This window comes from Lethenteron reissneri, chromosome 39 (genome assembly GCF_015708825.2).
Source record: "Lethenteron reissneri isolate LAM-NWPU_2019-01 chromosome 39, ASM1570882v1, whole genome shotgun sequence".
Taxonomy (NCBI): Eukaryota; Metazoa; Chordata; class Hyperoartia; order Petromyzontiformes; family Petromyzontidae; genus Lethenteron; species Lethenteron reissneri.
The window spans coordinates 10,103,669-10,121,688 of NC_083817.1; the positions used below are offsets into that span (position 1 = coordinate 10,103,669).

At 52.0% G+C, this 18,020-nt stretch overlaps 1 protein-coding gene across 1 annotated transcript in view; it reads left to right on the plus strand.

Moving 5' to 3' along the window:
* Positions 1 to 3,294, plus strand: part of LOC133351945 (ELAV-like protein 2) — a 179,951-nt gene extending 176,657 nt beyond the window's left edge. Inside the window, 1 exon segment of the mRNA XM_061567567.1 lies at positions 2,930 to 3,294. Coding sequence (XP_061423551.1) covers positions 2,930 to 3,257 — 328 coding nt within the window. The 3' untranslated portion in view covers positions 3,258 to 3,294.
* The last annotated feature ends 14,726 nt before the right edge of the window (positions 3,295 to 18,020 follow it).

The window sequence follows — 18,020 nt, forward strand, 5'->3', positions numbered from 1 at the left end:
AAAACACCCCCTTTCGTCCAGCCCTCCGTGCAGTCAACTCACTGCCCCTGTTTAAATAATAATCAGTAATAAGAATAATGATGCCAACTCTTAACGACTCGAGAGGCGCCAGGAGGAGGAATCACAGACAAGCGGCACAGTGAGCCGGTGCCAAGAATTGCCCAAGCTCTGCGGTCCTCTATATATACTGAAAAGTTATCGGCCAATGAACCCTTTCCCGTTCCGATACTTCTGCAAGTTTCAGGGTGGGGGGGGGGGGGGGTCTCGTTCACGGAATCTCCGGACGCGCAAGCGGCTCGGCATTAATTTTAAAGATGTTGCACTCACCGCAGAGAATCGTAGCGACACGACCGCACTCTACGATAGCTGGCACCAAACTGCGCCACACACGCCCCTCACCCCGCATGGCCTTCTGGGAGCCTCGGTGCATCTTCCGACCTGAAGATTACCGACAAAGTTCTTTGTCTAAATTTTTTCACTTTTCTTTCTGATAAAGTTCTTCAACAGTTTGTTTTCTTCCGGAATAGGGAAAAATAACTGATGACGTACACGTACGTCATCGGAATGGGAAAGGGTCAAGGTGGTTTCAGCCAATAAATGAGCATTTACAAGTCGAGATTCCCTTTTGCCCTGGCTGGCTGAGTGCCCCCTTCTCTCTGTACGATCAACAGAGCCCCCGCCCCCGTCCCCCCCACCCCTCCACTGCTCGCAAGCAGCATCCAGAGACACGCTGACACTTAAAGACGCTACGTCGAACTGCCTCTGTACCGCTATCGTTGCTTACCCCAGTGTCTCTCCGCACAAGCGAGCAACAGGTGATGCTCACCTCCGTGTGGCAGCCCTGCGCCAGTGGTGGAAATTCCACATTCGTATGACAGGGGCCAGTCGCTCCAGCGGACAAGCAACTGTTGATTTCCCGTGAAGTAGGTATTTAGTCTCCCCACCCCGGCGCTAGGGTTTAAGCGCCACGTGGGTCGAGCGATTTCACCACAGCACTCGGGCGGACCATATAATATTCTGTATATGACCAGCGTGGTGACGTACGGTCAAACAACTCGCAGGACCGACACGCATGGGGGAGAGCCTTTATTCAGCAGCGGATTGGCAAAGTGCCGGAAATTATTGATGGTAAAATTAAAAAAATTGTACGTGCAGACCGTACATGAAGTCAGTCGGAAATGACTCCCGTTGGCGCGTATAATCATAGCGACAGTCATTTTACCGGTGCTCCTTGGCTCACACGTTGAGATGTACACGTTGGCAATTAAACACGAGCCCTTCGCCTTGTGTCCCACCTAAACCCTCACTTGAAGCGGTGTGAAAAATCACGCAACCGTCGCGTTCGCGCGGCCCCCCCCCCCCCGCCGGCGACGCGCCGCGATCACGCTCGCAGCGGCGCACTCCGTGACATCCAGACGCACGCCCGGCACTCGGAGCGGGAGTATCGTGACCGGTAGAAGGCGGCGCAGCGAGTTGTGGGTTTTCGTCGACCTAAATAGTTTGAGTCCGCTGCGCACGTGAGGACGTCCGTCGAATCGCTCGTTTGCCCCGAGTGTTCCCAGCGTAGCGGGACCCCTCCCCCCTGTAAAGGAGTCCTGATACTCTGCGAGGCTTTCCTAGGTAAATAATGGATGTTATTGGAACATTATTATTCATCTCTTGCCTCTCGCTTTGCCTACATTTCACCGTTCCCTTGCGGGAGAGGCATTAACATTTTTTCTTAAACACGCTTAATCTTATTAAAGTCAGATGTGCTGTTAATAATTGGTGTTTGCATACTCGACGCGTGCGCGAGCACGGTAATTCGGCCATTAAACCCGCGAGCACGCACCGTGGCACAGTAATTTTTATATTATATATTTTTTGACGAAACGATTGTAAAAATGAGCCATGTTGATGCGAAACAAGGCGCTCAGAATGGCATCCGACACAAAATCCCCCTGCCTCTCATCTGACGTAAAAGGTTTAAGGGTTTAATTCGAAATGCCATGTCACCCCCGCTCAACGGGACGCATCAAAACATTGCACAAACACGTTCCAAGATAAAATCGGGTAAAATTCCCAACCCTATAGGACGCTTAACAGAAAGCAATGAGGCAGCAGAGTCCCTCATTCCCTCCTGAACCAAACAAAATTTTGAACTGGAACTATTTGTTATTTTACGCAGGTAAGGGCCCACTGAGCCATGTCACTCTTTTTCAGAAGCGACCTGGCCATCACAAACGATAGCTCAACGGAGTAGCAGCCAAATACTCTAAGCGCACGTTGATTCTCAAAGTCGACGGAAAAATCGGAGAACCCGGAGAAAAATTTACGCGACCACAATGAGAGAGAGATGAAACTCATGACTCCATGTGTACCAGGCGAGGGAGTTAACATCTTGCCACCGTGGCGCCCCAGGCAGCGAGGCCTCGCTGGCGCTAGGAGCGGTGCTCAAGGAGACCCCCGCCACCGGGTGGTGGCGTCGGGCGCAGGCTCCGTGTCTGGGCGAGTTGAGCCCTGCTCCGAGCTGTCACAGCACGTGGGCCCCAGTGGCACGAGGGACCAAGCGGGCCCCTAGATCTATATATAGGTAATAGGTCCAAGGCCGTGCTCGGCTTACTCGGCAAAAGATCTCCACGTTACGCCGGAGACAGAAGCTGACTGGAAGGCAGCGGCGCCGAGTCGTGGAGAGGGGGGGTCACGCGCTCGGAGCGGGCGACGTGCCTCGGAACTCGAGCCGTTCCGCACTGGCCGAATCCGTGTTGTCGGTGGATACACCGGAGTAGGTGGCACGTGACTGCAAGCCGTAGCGAGAGGAGGTATAATAGACGCGGTTGTACCGGGAGGCAGGTAGACCGGGCGTGGCGCGGCGAAGGACGCTGCTCCCGTGCCTGACGGAGCGCCGCATCTGCTGCCCCCCCCCCCTCTCCGCCCCTCTGCTCCGCAGGTTCTCCCCGCTCACCATCGACAGCGTGACTAGCCTGGCCGGCGTGGCAATCCCCGGCCACACGGGCACAGGCTGGTGCATCTTCGTGTACAACCTGTCGCCCGAGGCCGACGAGGGCATCCTGTGGCAGATGTTCGGCCCCTTCGGAGCGGTGACCAACGTGAAGGTGATCCGCGACTTCGCCACCAACAAGTGCAAGGGCTTCGGCTTCGTGACCATGACCAACTACGACGAGGCCGCCATGGCCATCGCCAGCCTCAACGGCTACCGACTCGGTGACCGTGTCCTCCAGGTCTCCTTCAAGACGAGCAAAGCTCACAAGGCGTAGTGCGGTGGGGTGGGTGGGTGTGCGGCTGAGCGGGAGAGAGAGAGAGAGAGGGAGGGCGGGTGGGGGATGAGTTGTGGGGATGGTGCGGGGAGGAAGCCGGGCGGGCGGGCGTCCCGCTCCCGACTCGGATCGGACGCCGCCGCGGTTAACGTGGCGGCACCGATTTGCGTGAGAGAGGGTGAAACACGATTACCCACGACTTGGTTCCGTTTTGACTTGTGTGGGTTTTTTTTTGGGGGGGGGGGGTGGGGTGGGGAGGGAGGGGGGGGCGGTTTCCTTCAGGTTCTCTTTTTTCTTTTCAAAAACGACAAAGGTCACCCGTCCACCGACCTCGAGGACATCCCGTCGCCATTAATCCGAGGTCGCTATTTATTAATTGACTTAACTTATTTATTTATTTGTTGGCACGCCTGCTTGTTATTTATTTGCTTCCTCGCTGCGGCTTGATCTTTCATCGGGAGGGGGAGAGCCGTAGGCGCCTGGAGGCGTGCGAGCGCGGCCTTTTCTAGGCACGCGGACGACAATGCGGTTATCGTTCGTTTTTTTTTCTCTTCCGAAAGTAAAATTATCTCGCAAACTGATTTTTTTTTTTGCTAATAAGAAGCTTGCGTGCTTATTCGTAACAGAGAACAAATTGCAATGCTTTTTCTTCTCGTGAGTTCAGTGACTCTGCGACGATGTCACTCTGACGACATCGCCAGTGGAACAGTTGGAGACTTTTGTGCGCACAGGTACTGGAACAAATGACGACAGGTAGATTTGTATGGCGCGTAAAGATATGAATGCCCTTTGTACATTGGTGTTGACTTCCGTGCGGCAATTTGAAAAGATGAATACTTTTTGAAATGAAGTAGACAAATCGCCGACTTATTATATCACCGACTTGGTAATGCGAATGAGCGTTTGTGGAATCATTTTCTATGGCTATGAAACCCAAGTTGGCATCGGCTACGTGCGACGGATAAAAAAATAAATATTTACGAAAATAAATTATCGCGCATTGCTTTAGAGCCGTGCCGCTAAGCTGAACTCTTGTCACGAGGCGATAGACGTTGAAGCAGGAAACAAGGGACATTTACGTAGCCTCAGCTGAAACAAAAACAAAAAACGATGCAGTTATTATATAACGTAATATATAATAACTTTAATCTTGAATGTGAACCTTCAATTTTTATTGTCTTTTTTTCTCCCGAACTCTTAATTTTCGTAGTTTTTTGTGTTCGTTTGTGTTCATCACCCCCGTGGCACCGTAGTTATTTATCTCTCTGAGCCAGTGCTCCTCTTCATTCTGTTTGTTTCTCTGGCCCACGTCGTGAGGCTTCAGTTGAGTCGCCCTGTGCGATCGTTCAAAACACCGATCCCCATTGTGCATCACTGTTGTTATTGTTGTTGCTATTATTATTGTACACGTTTCCTCGTTCCGTCTTGTCACCAATGCAAAAGGGTCTTTAATCATCAAATAAATAATTTATCGATCCGTTATTTATTATCATATTTATTGGTGTTGTTTATTAATCTATTTATTACTTATTTATTGTTACTCGGCAATTGATGTTTCAACGCGAGTTGCTTTTTCACGCAAGTACTTATAGCCGGACGGCGGAGATTACAAATTGATGAGACAAAACAAGGTCGGGCCTAAATCGTCGCGTAAACATTTAAACCCTAAACCCTGGGGATGAAGAGCAGGGGGCATCTATTTACCACGGAGGAAATACAAGTAGAATCGTTAAAATCGCAACGAGCTTACTTGTAAAAATAATTACACTCGAGCCAATTACTACATCGGTAATACTAATGATGACGATTACGATCATAGGAATAACCAACAAACAACAATAATATTAATAATAATAAAACTACTTGCCAAAGAGAGCATTCGCGAACTTATAGGTTTCCAAAAAATGAAAAATAAAAAAGCGTCTATTTTTATAAAGAAATTTGCCGGGTGGACATTTTTACAGGCTGGGATATCATAACTATTTAGACAGACGGGGGGGGGGGGGCTGGGGAGGGGGGCTTGGGGGGCTGGGGGGGGCGAGGTTCGTGGGTAAACACTGGGGTTGGAGAGACACGCGTGTGTCAGGCTACTACAGCCAGCCCTCACCCAGGCCACGCGAATGCTCAAATTTCCGAGCAGCGACGGTGGGGGGCATTGACGGCGGGGAGGAGGGCGGGCGTGGGGGGGGGCTCAGACCCACCCGGAGCGCCGTCAAGCCCCCCACGTCGCAGCGCCCTGCCCCGCCATGCGGCGTGGGCCGTGCGACGTATTTAACTCAAAATCGCTAAATAATCTACACATTATATATATATATCAGTGAGGGGGTGGGTGGAAGCTGATGAACAATGAGTGACGACGCCCGGAGGCTGAAAGCATTTGAGCCTCGATTTGGTGGGGGGGGGGGGGGGGTGTGGGGGGGGGTGTGGGGGGGGGGGGGCGGGAGGGGTGGGGGGGATTAGTGGGGTTATAAGGCAGCCGCAGCAGAACTTAAACTCAAACTCCGCGTAGTGAACGGACCGTGGCCGCGTGTTGTTACACTTACATTGGGTATTTGCTCAGCGCGAGCGGTGTGACCCCGAGCGGTGTGTGACCCCGAGCGGTGTGTGACCCCGAGCGGTGTGTGACCCCGAGTGGTGTGACCCTGAGCGGTGTGACCCCGAGCGGTGTGTGACCCCGAGTGGTGTGACCCCGAGCGGTGTGACCCCGAGTGGTGTGACCCCGAGCGGTGTGTGACCCCGAGCGGTGTGTGACCCCGAGCGGTGTGACCCCGAGCGGTGTGTGACCCCGAGTGGTGTGACCCCGAGCGGTGTGTGACCCCGAGTGATGTGTGACCCCGAGCGGTGTGACCCCGAGTGGTGTGTGACCCCGAGCGGTGTGTGACCCCGAGTGATGTGTGACCCCGAGCGGTGTGACCCCGAGTGATGTGTGACCCCGAGCGGTGCCCCGCGCATGCTCACGTGGACGCGCGCACGCGAAACGTTCGCTCCATTACTTACCGAACGGTTTGCTCTTTTTTTTGCGTTTCGTTTTTTTTTTCTCCCAGAGTTTAAAGAGTAAAAAAAAGAAATCTGTTGATCGCGCGCCCGACTTTTGTTCCCCCCCCCCCCCCCCCCTCGTTAAATTTTGCCTCGAAAGCCACCTCCAAGTTACGATGTCCGGAAACCCATTCCTTCCAGAGCTATCGGAAACAAAACGTTCGAACAAAAAAAACAGAAAGGAAAGATCAACCTGTCGTCGAGTGCGACACTCACCGCGTGTTGAAGGTACGAGTCGAAAAGTGGAGCCGATGCGCTCGCATCGGCACCTGCATCTGTGCTCTCAACCGTATCTCGGCACCACCAAGTGTTTTTGCAACAATGGAAAAAAGCAATAACGCTAAAATATCAACTCCGCAGAGCGGTGCACAAACGCAAACCCAGCCCGCCAGCTTGCGCGCCACGCACAGGCTCTTAACGTTGTAACGTTATTAAGGATAACGACGATTATTATTATGTTAATTGTACTTAAATATATGCACACTTGCCAAACACACAGTGATCAAAGATTCTCCGGTCAGCCACGACGGACTGTTGTGGGGCAAAAGTGCTCTTAACGGGCACATTTTAAAGGCCAAACGCAAGCGCACACGCGCGCACAAAGACGCCCGCAACGCACGCAGCTACGCGCTGTCCATCTCTTCCAAACAGACACGCGGTGACACAACGCTGAATTCCATTGGGCCTGCGCTCGCCACCTTACGCCGTAGTGCGGGGAAAGAGGACAGTCTCTCTCTCTCTCTCTAAGTGCTTCATGTGCGGCGGTCGATGATCAAAGGTGACGGGGGGTGCTGGGCAAACTTGCACATGCCATAGGTGGGCCGAGAGAGACAGAGAGAGAGAGACAGAGAGAGATGTAGAGAGCGAGAAAGAGAAAGACGAAGAGCAACAGAAAGAGGGACACAGAGAGAGAGAGAGGCTTAGAGAGAGATAATTTAGGTCCTTCACAACACACACAGGCCATATCACGTGCTAGGTGAGAACAAATTTGTTTGCGCAGTGACGAGCTGCAATTGTCAGGGTGTGCATATGTGCAATTGCTTTGTGTCAAAACACAATCATATCAGCCGGAGGGCTAATCGGAGGCGAATATATCACCGGCATCACTCTCGTCATCCTCGTCACCATCATCATCATCGCCGCCATCATCACCATCATCGCCGCCATCATCACCACCATCATCGCCGCCATCATCATCGTCATGGAACACTACAGACAGGAGGAGGAAAGGAGAGAGAGAGAACAAAAAAAAGCAGTTCTGAAAAACGACAAACGGAATATAAAACGACTAAAAAAAAAATAATCGCGACATTATAATGACACAACTCTGTCTCGTAGTGCATATCTTGGTGTATTTTTGCTGTACTTGTCTTTTCGTTGTGGCTGCGTTTAGTTATGACTTTATACTTATCTTGCTTATCTTGCGTATCCTATTTACGAGTCAGCTTGGTTAAACTTATTATGAATGGAACGTTTGCAGGTCATTTTCGCAGACTGAATGCAATCATTGAGATCCCCTAATCCATGTCTCGGGCGTTTAGCGAGTGTGTGTGTGTAAACGTCTTACCTTATACAGCACGCACGGTTTTTACTCAGCGAGCCAGACAAATTCCCACCGGATGATGCAAAGAAACAAAACGAACAAAGCTTTTTAAAGAAATGTGGAAAAAAATGAACAACAACAACAACAAGTAACGATGACGATACAACCATTTACCTGTGCAGCTTTCCAGACGAGAATCCTGTGAACATCACACCGCAAACGATCGGGTGCCGAGGAGGGAGATCGAGTCTGGGTATCTAACCCGACGGGGCGGACATATGGGATTGGGAAGGGGGGGGGTTAGAGAGAATAATTGATTGTACGATATGGTCCAGGGGGGGGGGGTGTAGGGCGGGTTTGGGGGGCTATATCATTTTCCGCCAGGCTATTACAGCAAGCGCGCGTTTTGTTAAGACGCTCGGGCGCAAAACAAGCGATGGTTCCTGAATTTTCTCGCGTAATAAACAGACACACACACACACGACGTCGCACGCAAACAAGCTGGAGAAGGGTCGGCTGAAGACAACGGCTTAATTGTAAATCCGAGTGACAAGACATTTCCAAATGACCATTAATATCACGATATACCGCGCTAAGCTGCAGCGGGTGCGAACGTTCACGTAATAGTTTTCACACCACCACAAAAAACGAATTAAGCAGAAAAAAAGGAAAACCTACAAAAAAATACGACGATGATGAAGAAGTTAAAGATAATATTATTGTGCTTAAAAAAAAAACCAAGATAAATTCTTTTCTATTTTCAGACGAGTGGTCATAGATGCATAGAATTATTCTTATAAGAGGGAGCTGTCTTAAAGGACGCCTAACTTTATCCACATGCACTGAAGTTCAAAATTCTGTGGTTCGTAAAAAAGATGATTTAAGAGAAAAGAAAAAACTTTACACGAAAATTTAAAAAAAATAAAAATAAACATCGAAAAATAAAAAGTCACTAAAAAAAGTTAAAAATTTTCCTGTGCTCTTCCTTGTATTAAACACCTAGAGAATCTGCGATATAACTTGCTATGCATAACAATAGCTCTTTGTAGTGAATTAGAATTGCTTTTGTCTTCTCTTTGTCGTACATTTTCTGATTGCTATTTATCAGTCCGTGTAAGTATATTTAATATTGTAACGCTGAGTTTAATGACCCGCACTCTCGCCCAACACAGCTGTGAGCCACCCCTCCCCCCCGCGCGATCGCACCTCCTTCGCGCGTGCGTGCGTGCACGCATGTGTGTGTGCGGGCATATACACACGTGTGTGTGTGTGTGCGCGTGCCACACACGTACCTGTACGCATACACGTGCACCGCCGCTGATAAATATCCCTTTTGGCTACAATATCGATCCGCGGGTGGCTACGTACTCCGCAGCCGGTGGCGGATACATCGGTTTAGTTTGGCGGCGGAGGCTTGCCGGGAAACTTTCCCCGGCACGCCGAGCGCAAATATCGCGAAGGCGACACGGACGAATGGGCGAACGGCGGCCGCGCATCGCTGATGACACCTGGTGAAGTGGAAGCCGCGCACCAATCCCAAACGTCGGCTCGTTCAAAAAAGTCAAAAACAAACGCTACTGTCAAACGATCATCAGCGACGAGGCAAAGCGCGCTGATTATAAATACACCGTTAATTCTGCTCGACGATTAAACGCCGATGGGGGAGGGGGGGGGTGGCGCACGTTTTTAGTCCACGTGCAACGACTTCTCCCGTGCGTCGCCTGTGCAAACACCAGAAGCAAGCGTCGCCAAAGCCACCGGTCGATCCCCTTTTGCAAGGATACCGCTCAGCCAAACAGCGCCAGTATTTGTGGGCTCCGATCATCCCTGCGAACCCCCTCACCCCCCCTCTCTCCCCCCCCCCCCCCCCCCCCCCCACAAATTTAACCTGTTTCTTCCCTCCGCGCAAGTTCCGCCGACAAACTTCTCAGCCCGATGGCTTTTGGCGACCGTTTGCCGTGGTTACCTTGGGGGCGGGTTTTTTTTCTTTGTTGTTGTTAAACACGAAATTGTATTTGGGCAGCGGAAAACGTGCCGACGGTGTAAATCGGCGCTACTCTCGCCGGGTCGTTTACCGTGCGCCATCACCGCCGTTGCCCGGCACGACGCACTGCGGTGCCGACTTCAGAATCGTGCTCCATGTCCCCCCCCCCCCCCGCTTCACGCCTGCGTGCGTGAGCGTGGCGCAAACCCCCGCAGACGCAAACGGGCGAGGAGCTGGAGCCGTGCCACCGTGGGGAAACCCCTTAACGCGGCGGGGAGCGGTCCACTTTCATCCTGGGACGCGCGTGCGTGTGCGCGTCTTCTTGTGGCATTCATAGGTGCTCGCTCACGGCATTTGCCCCTAACAGTCTGTTAAGGCGACCCGAGTCCGATTCCCGATCACGGCCGACGCCGGTGACGATTATCTGAACCGGTCCTGGGCCCGCCCCTCGATTGACTCAGCCACAAATGCGTACACCGGTGCGGTGTGTAAACATCGCCACTGGGGAGACAAAGGCGGCCGGGCGTGGTGCTGGCCACCCACCCCCACGTGTACGGTGCAGGCCTCCATAGGTGCTCGCTAACAGCACTTGCCCTAACAGTCTGCTGAGGCTATACGGGGGATCTTTTCCTCGTGTCTTCTTGCACGAGTGTAGTCACGTGACACAGCACACGGGCCTTTGTGACGACACAAAGATAAAGATCCCCCCGTGTAGCCTTTACAGGCTGCTGGGTGCAAGGGCTGTTAGCGAGCACCGATGTATGTACGTTGAACTTCTTTCGCACCGTACGTGGCCAACAATGCTCATCGGAGGACAACAAACGGCCTCAAAGAAATAGTTCGTCAATCTCGATGATGATGATTTAAAAGTGCATAGCTCCCAGTGGCTTCCTAATATCGGAAGGAAGAGCGTTCCAGACGGCCGCAGAAGCGCGTCTGAAGGCGCGCGATGCGGTGACCGTCTTTGTCCGATGACTATGACGCACACACGCGCGTGACCCTACGTGGACACGCGTCCCTTGTACTGGATGCCGGTTTTGCGCGGCCGCGTTCGGTTTTTGACGGGACACCTTCGGTTGGAATCGGCTGCCGGGCTCGTCGGGTCAACGGGCCGCGTCGCGTTTTGTCCACGAATTTCATCGCGGTTCATGTCGCGTGCAGATTTCGAAAGAAAGCAAAATATTTTTTACTAAAATAAAGAATGGGAACAGAAAAACGGGCCGACCAACCCGTCGACTCGCCGAGCCTTCCAGCAGCCGAAGGTGACCAATGATTGACAGGCACACAATCATCGGCACATCGTTTCGTGGCTTCGTTATAATTACCGTCGCCGTTGTTGTTATTATTTAGAGCGCATTGAACAAAGAGAATAATAAAACAATGACCCAATCTTGACGAGGGGCTGGCGGGGAGGGGCGGAGGAGGTGGGGGGGGGGTGTGGCCGGGGGGTGGACTTAGCTGTGTGGGTGTGGGTCGGGTCAGAATTGATCTTAAAAAAAAACCTATATTATCCTCGTTCTTTAGTTATAATCTATTATTGAGATGTTTCTGTATCTACTTCCTCTTTACACCGAGGCTCTCGTAGTAATGTTTCTTAAGTTCGGGTATGTACAACGGCGAGTTCTTTCGAGAGGAAAATAATAATAATAATTGATAGACTATCGGTTAATTTATTGTGACTCGTTGGCTGTAAATGTTTTCATAAACTTGTTGTGTTGGAGAAATTTGTACTTTTTCATGTTCAGTATCTTAATAAAGGAAATCAAGACCTTAACACAATTAAGTGGAGTTACTACCCCGGCTGATTACTGCGTGTTTGTTGTTGTTGTGTGTTTGTTGTTGTTGTTGTGTGTTTGTCTGTTGTGATTGCGAGAGGGATTTTTTTTAAAGGGTTTATACCGCAGCTGCCAGCATGATTACCAACAGCATCGTCATCACCATCACCATCTACAGCATCATCACCATCACCATCCACATCATCATCACCATCTGCAGCATCATCACCATCACCATCTACAGCATCATCACCATCCACATCATCATCACCATCTGCAGCATCATCACCATCACCATCCACATCATCATCACCATCTACAGCATCATCACCATCCACATCACCATCTGCAGCATCATCACCATCACCATCTACAGCATCATCACCATCACCATCCACATCATCATTACCATCTACAGCATCATCACCATCACCTATCCACATCATCATCACCATCTGCAGCGGCTGTAAGAACGCACCACCTGGTTTCACAGTGGACTTGAGAGATTCCATTGGCCACGCGTGTCAGTGCTGGTGGTTCAAAGTTGACACATTTGAAAAACTACCAGCAAGGTGGTACTCAATTGGAATAAAAACACGCAGCAGCAGCAGCAGCAACAACATCGCTCCCCTTCCTGCGAAACCTGGCAGGACCCTCCCTCGTCGGTGAGTCTTGAGACTCGGTAAGACTTTGCCCGGATATTTTTTTTTTTATATTTTTATTTTACCAGGTAAGGCCCACTGAGCTATATAGCTGTACGTTGAGAAGCGACCTGGCTGTCATGGATGATAGGTCAACGAAGTGGCTAATCATCACGTGGAAATGTACAGCAGCCAAATACTCTAAATACGTGACGTTGATTCTAAATTTGGAGAGAAAAAACCAGAGGACCCGGAGAAAAATCCACGCGACCATCAGGAGAGAGACAAAAACTCCAATATACAGCAGCAGGCGTCAGGGTCGGGTTCGAACCCACGAGCACCTGTATACCAGGCGAGGTCGTTAACATCTCGCGACCGTGGCGTAAATAAGTGAATGACTTCGTGTAAACTCTGAAAGACAGAGGGCTTGAGCAGGACACCTCCCTGCGAGGGACGATCGCCAAATATCGAGAATATTAGCGGCAGAGTGGCAGCCAAAAGGAACGGAACGCATTCATTTGAGAGGACGGCTGCGGTTGGAGATGGAGCGACGGAATCATCCCATGCGCCCGCGTCTGGTGGATTAACACATCGCGAGAGGCGGCGGCGGTGGTGGTGGTGGCTTCTTCAAAGGAGGCCTTCATCCAGCAGTGATGGCAGATCGCAATTAAACAGACGGTCGTCTAGCTGCTCAGACGAGCGGGTTGGGGTGGGCATTGTGTCCGATGACAGCGCTGAGCCCGGCGGTAGAGAAACGCCCCACACTCGCATGGGGCGTCCACCACCAATGGGATGCAGGGCGGCGTTGACCCTCGAGTGGGATTTGAACTCACAAACTGGCTGCCTGGGTTCATGGCGACAGCAACAACAACAGCAACGAATGATCAGAATAGTTGAAAAGTTTAAACGATGTATTTTTAAAAAATATATAAGTGCTGTTGAAATATAATTGAGTGGGTAAATCATCCATGGTCAGGGATGATGAGGGTGATGAAACGATGAGAGAGATGGGATTATGATGATGGTTGTAAAGGCTGTGGCTATGAAGATGGTGGTCGTGACGGTGATGATGATGGTGGAGGTATCAGTGGTGTTTATGAAGATGGTGGAGAGGGATGATAATGATCGTTATTTTAGTGGTGGTGGTTGGTTATGAATAATAATGTTGCAGTGGTGATGATAATGATTATTGGCAGCAGTAGTGCTGGTGGTTATGATGATGATGAGTAATGTTGTGGCGGTGATGATTATGAAGATGGTGACTGTGATGATGATGGTGTTCGTGTTGTTGATAATGAACATGTGACCCAGGCCAGCAATTGCCATTGACCCTAAACCGACAACGTTGCATGGACATTGTTCTATGATAATGCCTCTTGTGCTGTCTAATTACCTAACAGTTTTCTCTCTCTCTCTCATTAAAAGCCACACTCTCCCAGCATCATGTCTCACACACGACACCACTCTGCATCCTCTCCTGCCGAACACAAACGGCGAGTGAACCACAGAATCTCTGAGATGTCTCGTCTTCAGCAGGGCCCACAAAGCCATCAAATCAAAATTGCCCTGCGTTTAAAACAATTAAGGGCTGCTGGCTGAATGGGGGGGGGGGCAGGGGGGGGGGTGGAGGAAAGGGAGTGGGAGGTGCACAGCCAGATAAATTACTCTACCCCACAAAGCAATCGCTCACACTCTTAATGGCTTGGCCAATTACAGCAGCGTGGTGCCTCGCGCTGATAATGGGACAATTACGCGGGCGATGTTTTCAAACTGCTCTCCAAAAAAAAACGTAACACAAAAAAACCCAACAACAACCACAACCACCACCGCCGCCACCGAAGCCCCCCCCCCACCCATCTCTCAATGGAGACAGAAGTGGGTAACGCGCATCGGCTTGGTAATTAATACAAATGGGGGAGGGGGGTGTACGGGGGCGTGCATTTTCAAATGAAGTGGCTAAATTTGGGCTGTTGATAAAATCGACGTGGAACCTCCTCCACCATCACCACCACCACCGTCTGTGATGAGCGGGGTGAGTTCAGCCCCAGGCGCTCGGGGGGGTGGAGGGGTGGTTAGCAACCAAAATAACAACAACAATAACAACAAACCCCTCCCCCTCCCTCAATATTTCAAGAGGCCCGTTGCACCGCGGTGGCGAACACGAGACGGACGGGTTCCTTCGTGATGAACTCTCACGAGGCGGGTTCCTTAAACAGAGCCGCGTGCGGCCTCACGAGTCGCAGGTTACCGGGGGGCAGGGGGGTTCAGGGGGGGGGGGGCAGGGGGGTTCAGGGGGGGCAGGGGGGTTCAGGGGGGGGGCGTCCTATCTGGGCGGCAGGGCCACGCGTCTCGTTGCGGGTCACGTGGCCGCACGGCGCTCGGCCTCTCTCCAAGCCTGCGCCGCGCGTGCCTCTCACGCGCCTCCGGTGAGTACGGTTGCCTACGTACGGCGCGAAAGAAGTTCAACACTTCAGGACGTACGTACATGCCCTCGCGGTTTCTTCAAGCGAGGGCCGGTGGCTATGACGATGAGCATGTTAACACAGAAACTGGGGGTTTATTGTTTGAAAAATTATAGTCTTTGGTTCTTTCGGTAAAGTCACGTCGGTATAAAATAAAATAAATCACGTGATTTATTTTATTTTATACCTACGTGACTTTACCGAAAGAACCAAAGAGTATGGACCTCACCCGGTATACAGGAGGTCGTGGGTTCGGTCCCAACCCTGACGCCTGTTGTGTTTTTGAAGTTTGCATGTCTCTCTCTCCCCGTGGTAGCGTGGATTTGTCTCTGAGTGCTCCAGTTTTTCCCTCCACATATTTGGCTGATGTACATTTCCACGTGATAAGCCACTTCGTTGAGCTATCATTTGTAATAACCAGAGTATGGATTCCTGTAGTCACGAAAGCTTCAAATAAAGTTTGAAATTTTTTTGGGGGAAGTTCCGTGGCACATCGCCGAAAAACTCACCGCTCATCTGGGGATCACACTCACCACTCACCCCCACATCACTCATCACTCACCCCACACCACTCACTAGACATTCACCACTGACTCCACACCACTAACCCCACCCCACTCACTAGACACTCAACCCACACCACTCACTTTACACTCACCACTCACCCCACACCACTCACCCCAACCCACTCACCCCACACTACTCACTTGACACTTACCACTCCCCACTCACCACTCACCCCACCCCACTCACTTGACACTCACCACTTACCTCACACCACTCACTAGACACTCACCACTCACCCCACACCACTCACTAGACACTCACCACTCACCCCACACTACTCACCCCACACCACTCACCCCACACCACTCACCACTCACTACTCACCCCACACCACTCACCACTCACTTGACACTTACCACTCCCCACTCACCACTCACCCCACCCCACTCACCTGACACCCACCACTTACCTCACACCACTCACTAGACACTCACCACTCACCCCACACCACTCACTTGACACTCACCACTCACCCCACACCACTCACCACTCACCCCACACCACTCACCACTCACTAGACACTCACCCCACACCACTCACTTGACACTCACCACTCACCCCACACCACTCACCCCACTCTACTCACCACTCACCCCACACCACTCACCACACACCCCACACCACTCACCCCACACCACTCACCCCACATCACTCACCACTCACCCCACACCACTCACCCCACACCACTCACCCCACACCACTCACCCCACACCACTCACCACTCACACCACTCACTAGACACTCACCCCACACCACTCACTTGACACTCACCACTCACCCCACACCACTCACCCCATACCACTCACCACTCACCCCACACCACTCACCACTCACCCCACACCACTCACTAGACACCCACCACTCACCCCACACCCCACACCACTCACCCCACACCACTCACCCCACACCACTCACTTGACATCCACCACTCACCCCACACCACTCACCCCACCACACCACTCACCCCACACCACTCACCCCACACCACTCACTAGACACTCACCCCACTCCTCACACCACTCCCCACTCACCACTCACCCCACACCACTCACTAGACACTCACCACTCACCCCACACTACTCACCACTCACCCCACACCACTCACCACTCACTACTCACCCCACACCACTCACCACTCACCCCACACCACTCACTAGACACTCACCCCACACCACTCACTTGACACTCACCACTCACCCCACACCACTCACCCCACACTACTCACCACTCACCCCACACCACTCACCACACACCACTCACCCCACACCACTCACCACTCACACCACTCACTAGACACTCACCCCACACCACTCACTTGACACTCACCCCACACCACTCACCCCACACCACTCACTAGACACCCACCACTCACCCCACACCCCACACCACTCACCCCACACCACTCACCCCACACCACTCACTTGACATTCACCACTCACCCCACACCACTCACCCCACCACACCACTCACCCCACACCACTCACCCCACACCACTCACTAGACACTCACCCCACTCCTCACACCACTCACCCCACACCACTCACCCCACACCACTCACTAAACACTCACCACTCACCCCACACCACTCACCACTCACACCACTGACCACTCACCCGGTACCCACGTACGCAGCGAGTACGAACACCACTGGGGGAACGTCAAATGAACAATTTACATTTCCCATCTCACGCAAAGTGGTGGTGGTGGTGGTGATGCCTGCGACAACACTGATGATAATGATGATCGCGATGCGACGTTCGCGTGGACGAAAGCACAAAGAGGTGCTCGAGTCGGAATCATCAGGGTTTATGGCTCCGTGAGTGGAGCTGCATGATGATGATGATAATGCGCTTCCACTTAAAGTGGCCTAATTAAACGGCCCATTTACCGATGCCGCTTGCACGGTTGCGAGGGCGAGCGCCGTCTCCCGCTTGCGTTCTGCCCACTCAGCAGCAGCATCATCAGCAGCAGCAGCATCAACGGCAGAGTTACGCATCACGAGAGAGCCGCAACAGCGCGGCAAATCACCGCTGCGAAGTCGCGCGCCTCCTCTGGGGACGGCAGTGTCCGTGCACACCGCCACCACCGCAAGAGCGCACACCCCACGTGCACAGCGGCGGTGGATGCACTGTGTGCTCACGTGGATGCACTGCGTGCATCCACGTGTGCACGCAGAGACGAAGATACGCCCATCAATATCGGTGGGGTTTTTTTTCTTTTGTTAGGTTAGATCGCGTAAATATAAATGCGTCGTTAAACCCCGCCACCACCCGAAACTATGCCCGGCCGCCTTTGTCTCCCCAAGCGGCGATGACTACACACCGCACCAGCTACTCATTTGAGGGTGAGTCGACCTAAGAGAGGTCCAGGCCCGGGTTGGTAGCGCAGCGCGCTGTCCGTTCCACTACACACCTGCATACACACTTGCACATACCTGAATACACACACACCAGGGACGTGCGGTCAGGGGAGGCAGGGGAGGCAGAGCCTCACCTGCCATACTCCAATGAAAATAGCTGTTACGAAAAGTAAAAAAAAGGATAAAATAAATATTAAGATTTTGCCATTGATCTGTGTTATAAATGTCGTTTCTGTACGATTCCAATCATTTTTATAGTCAAAATATCCAAATTTGCGGAACTCTGCTGCAAATACAGGAAGAGACGAGAGGTGAGGCAGCGACGCGCTCAGCCTCCCCTCTGATTGCGCAACCCCTCAGTAACTGGATGGAGCGCGGGCAATAAGCGCGTGCCTG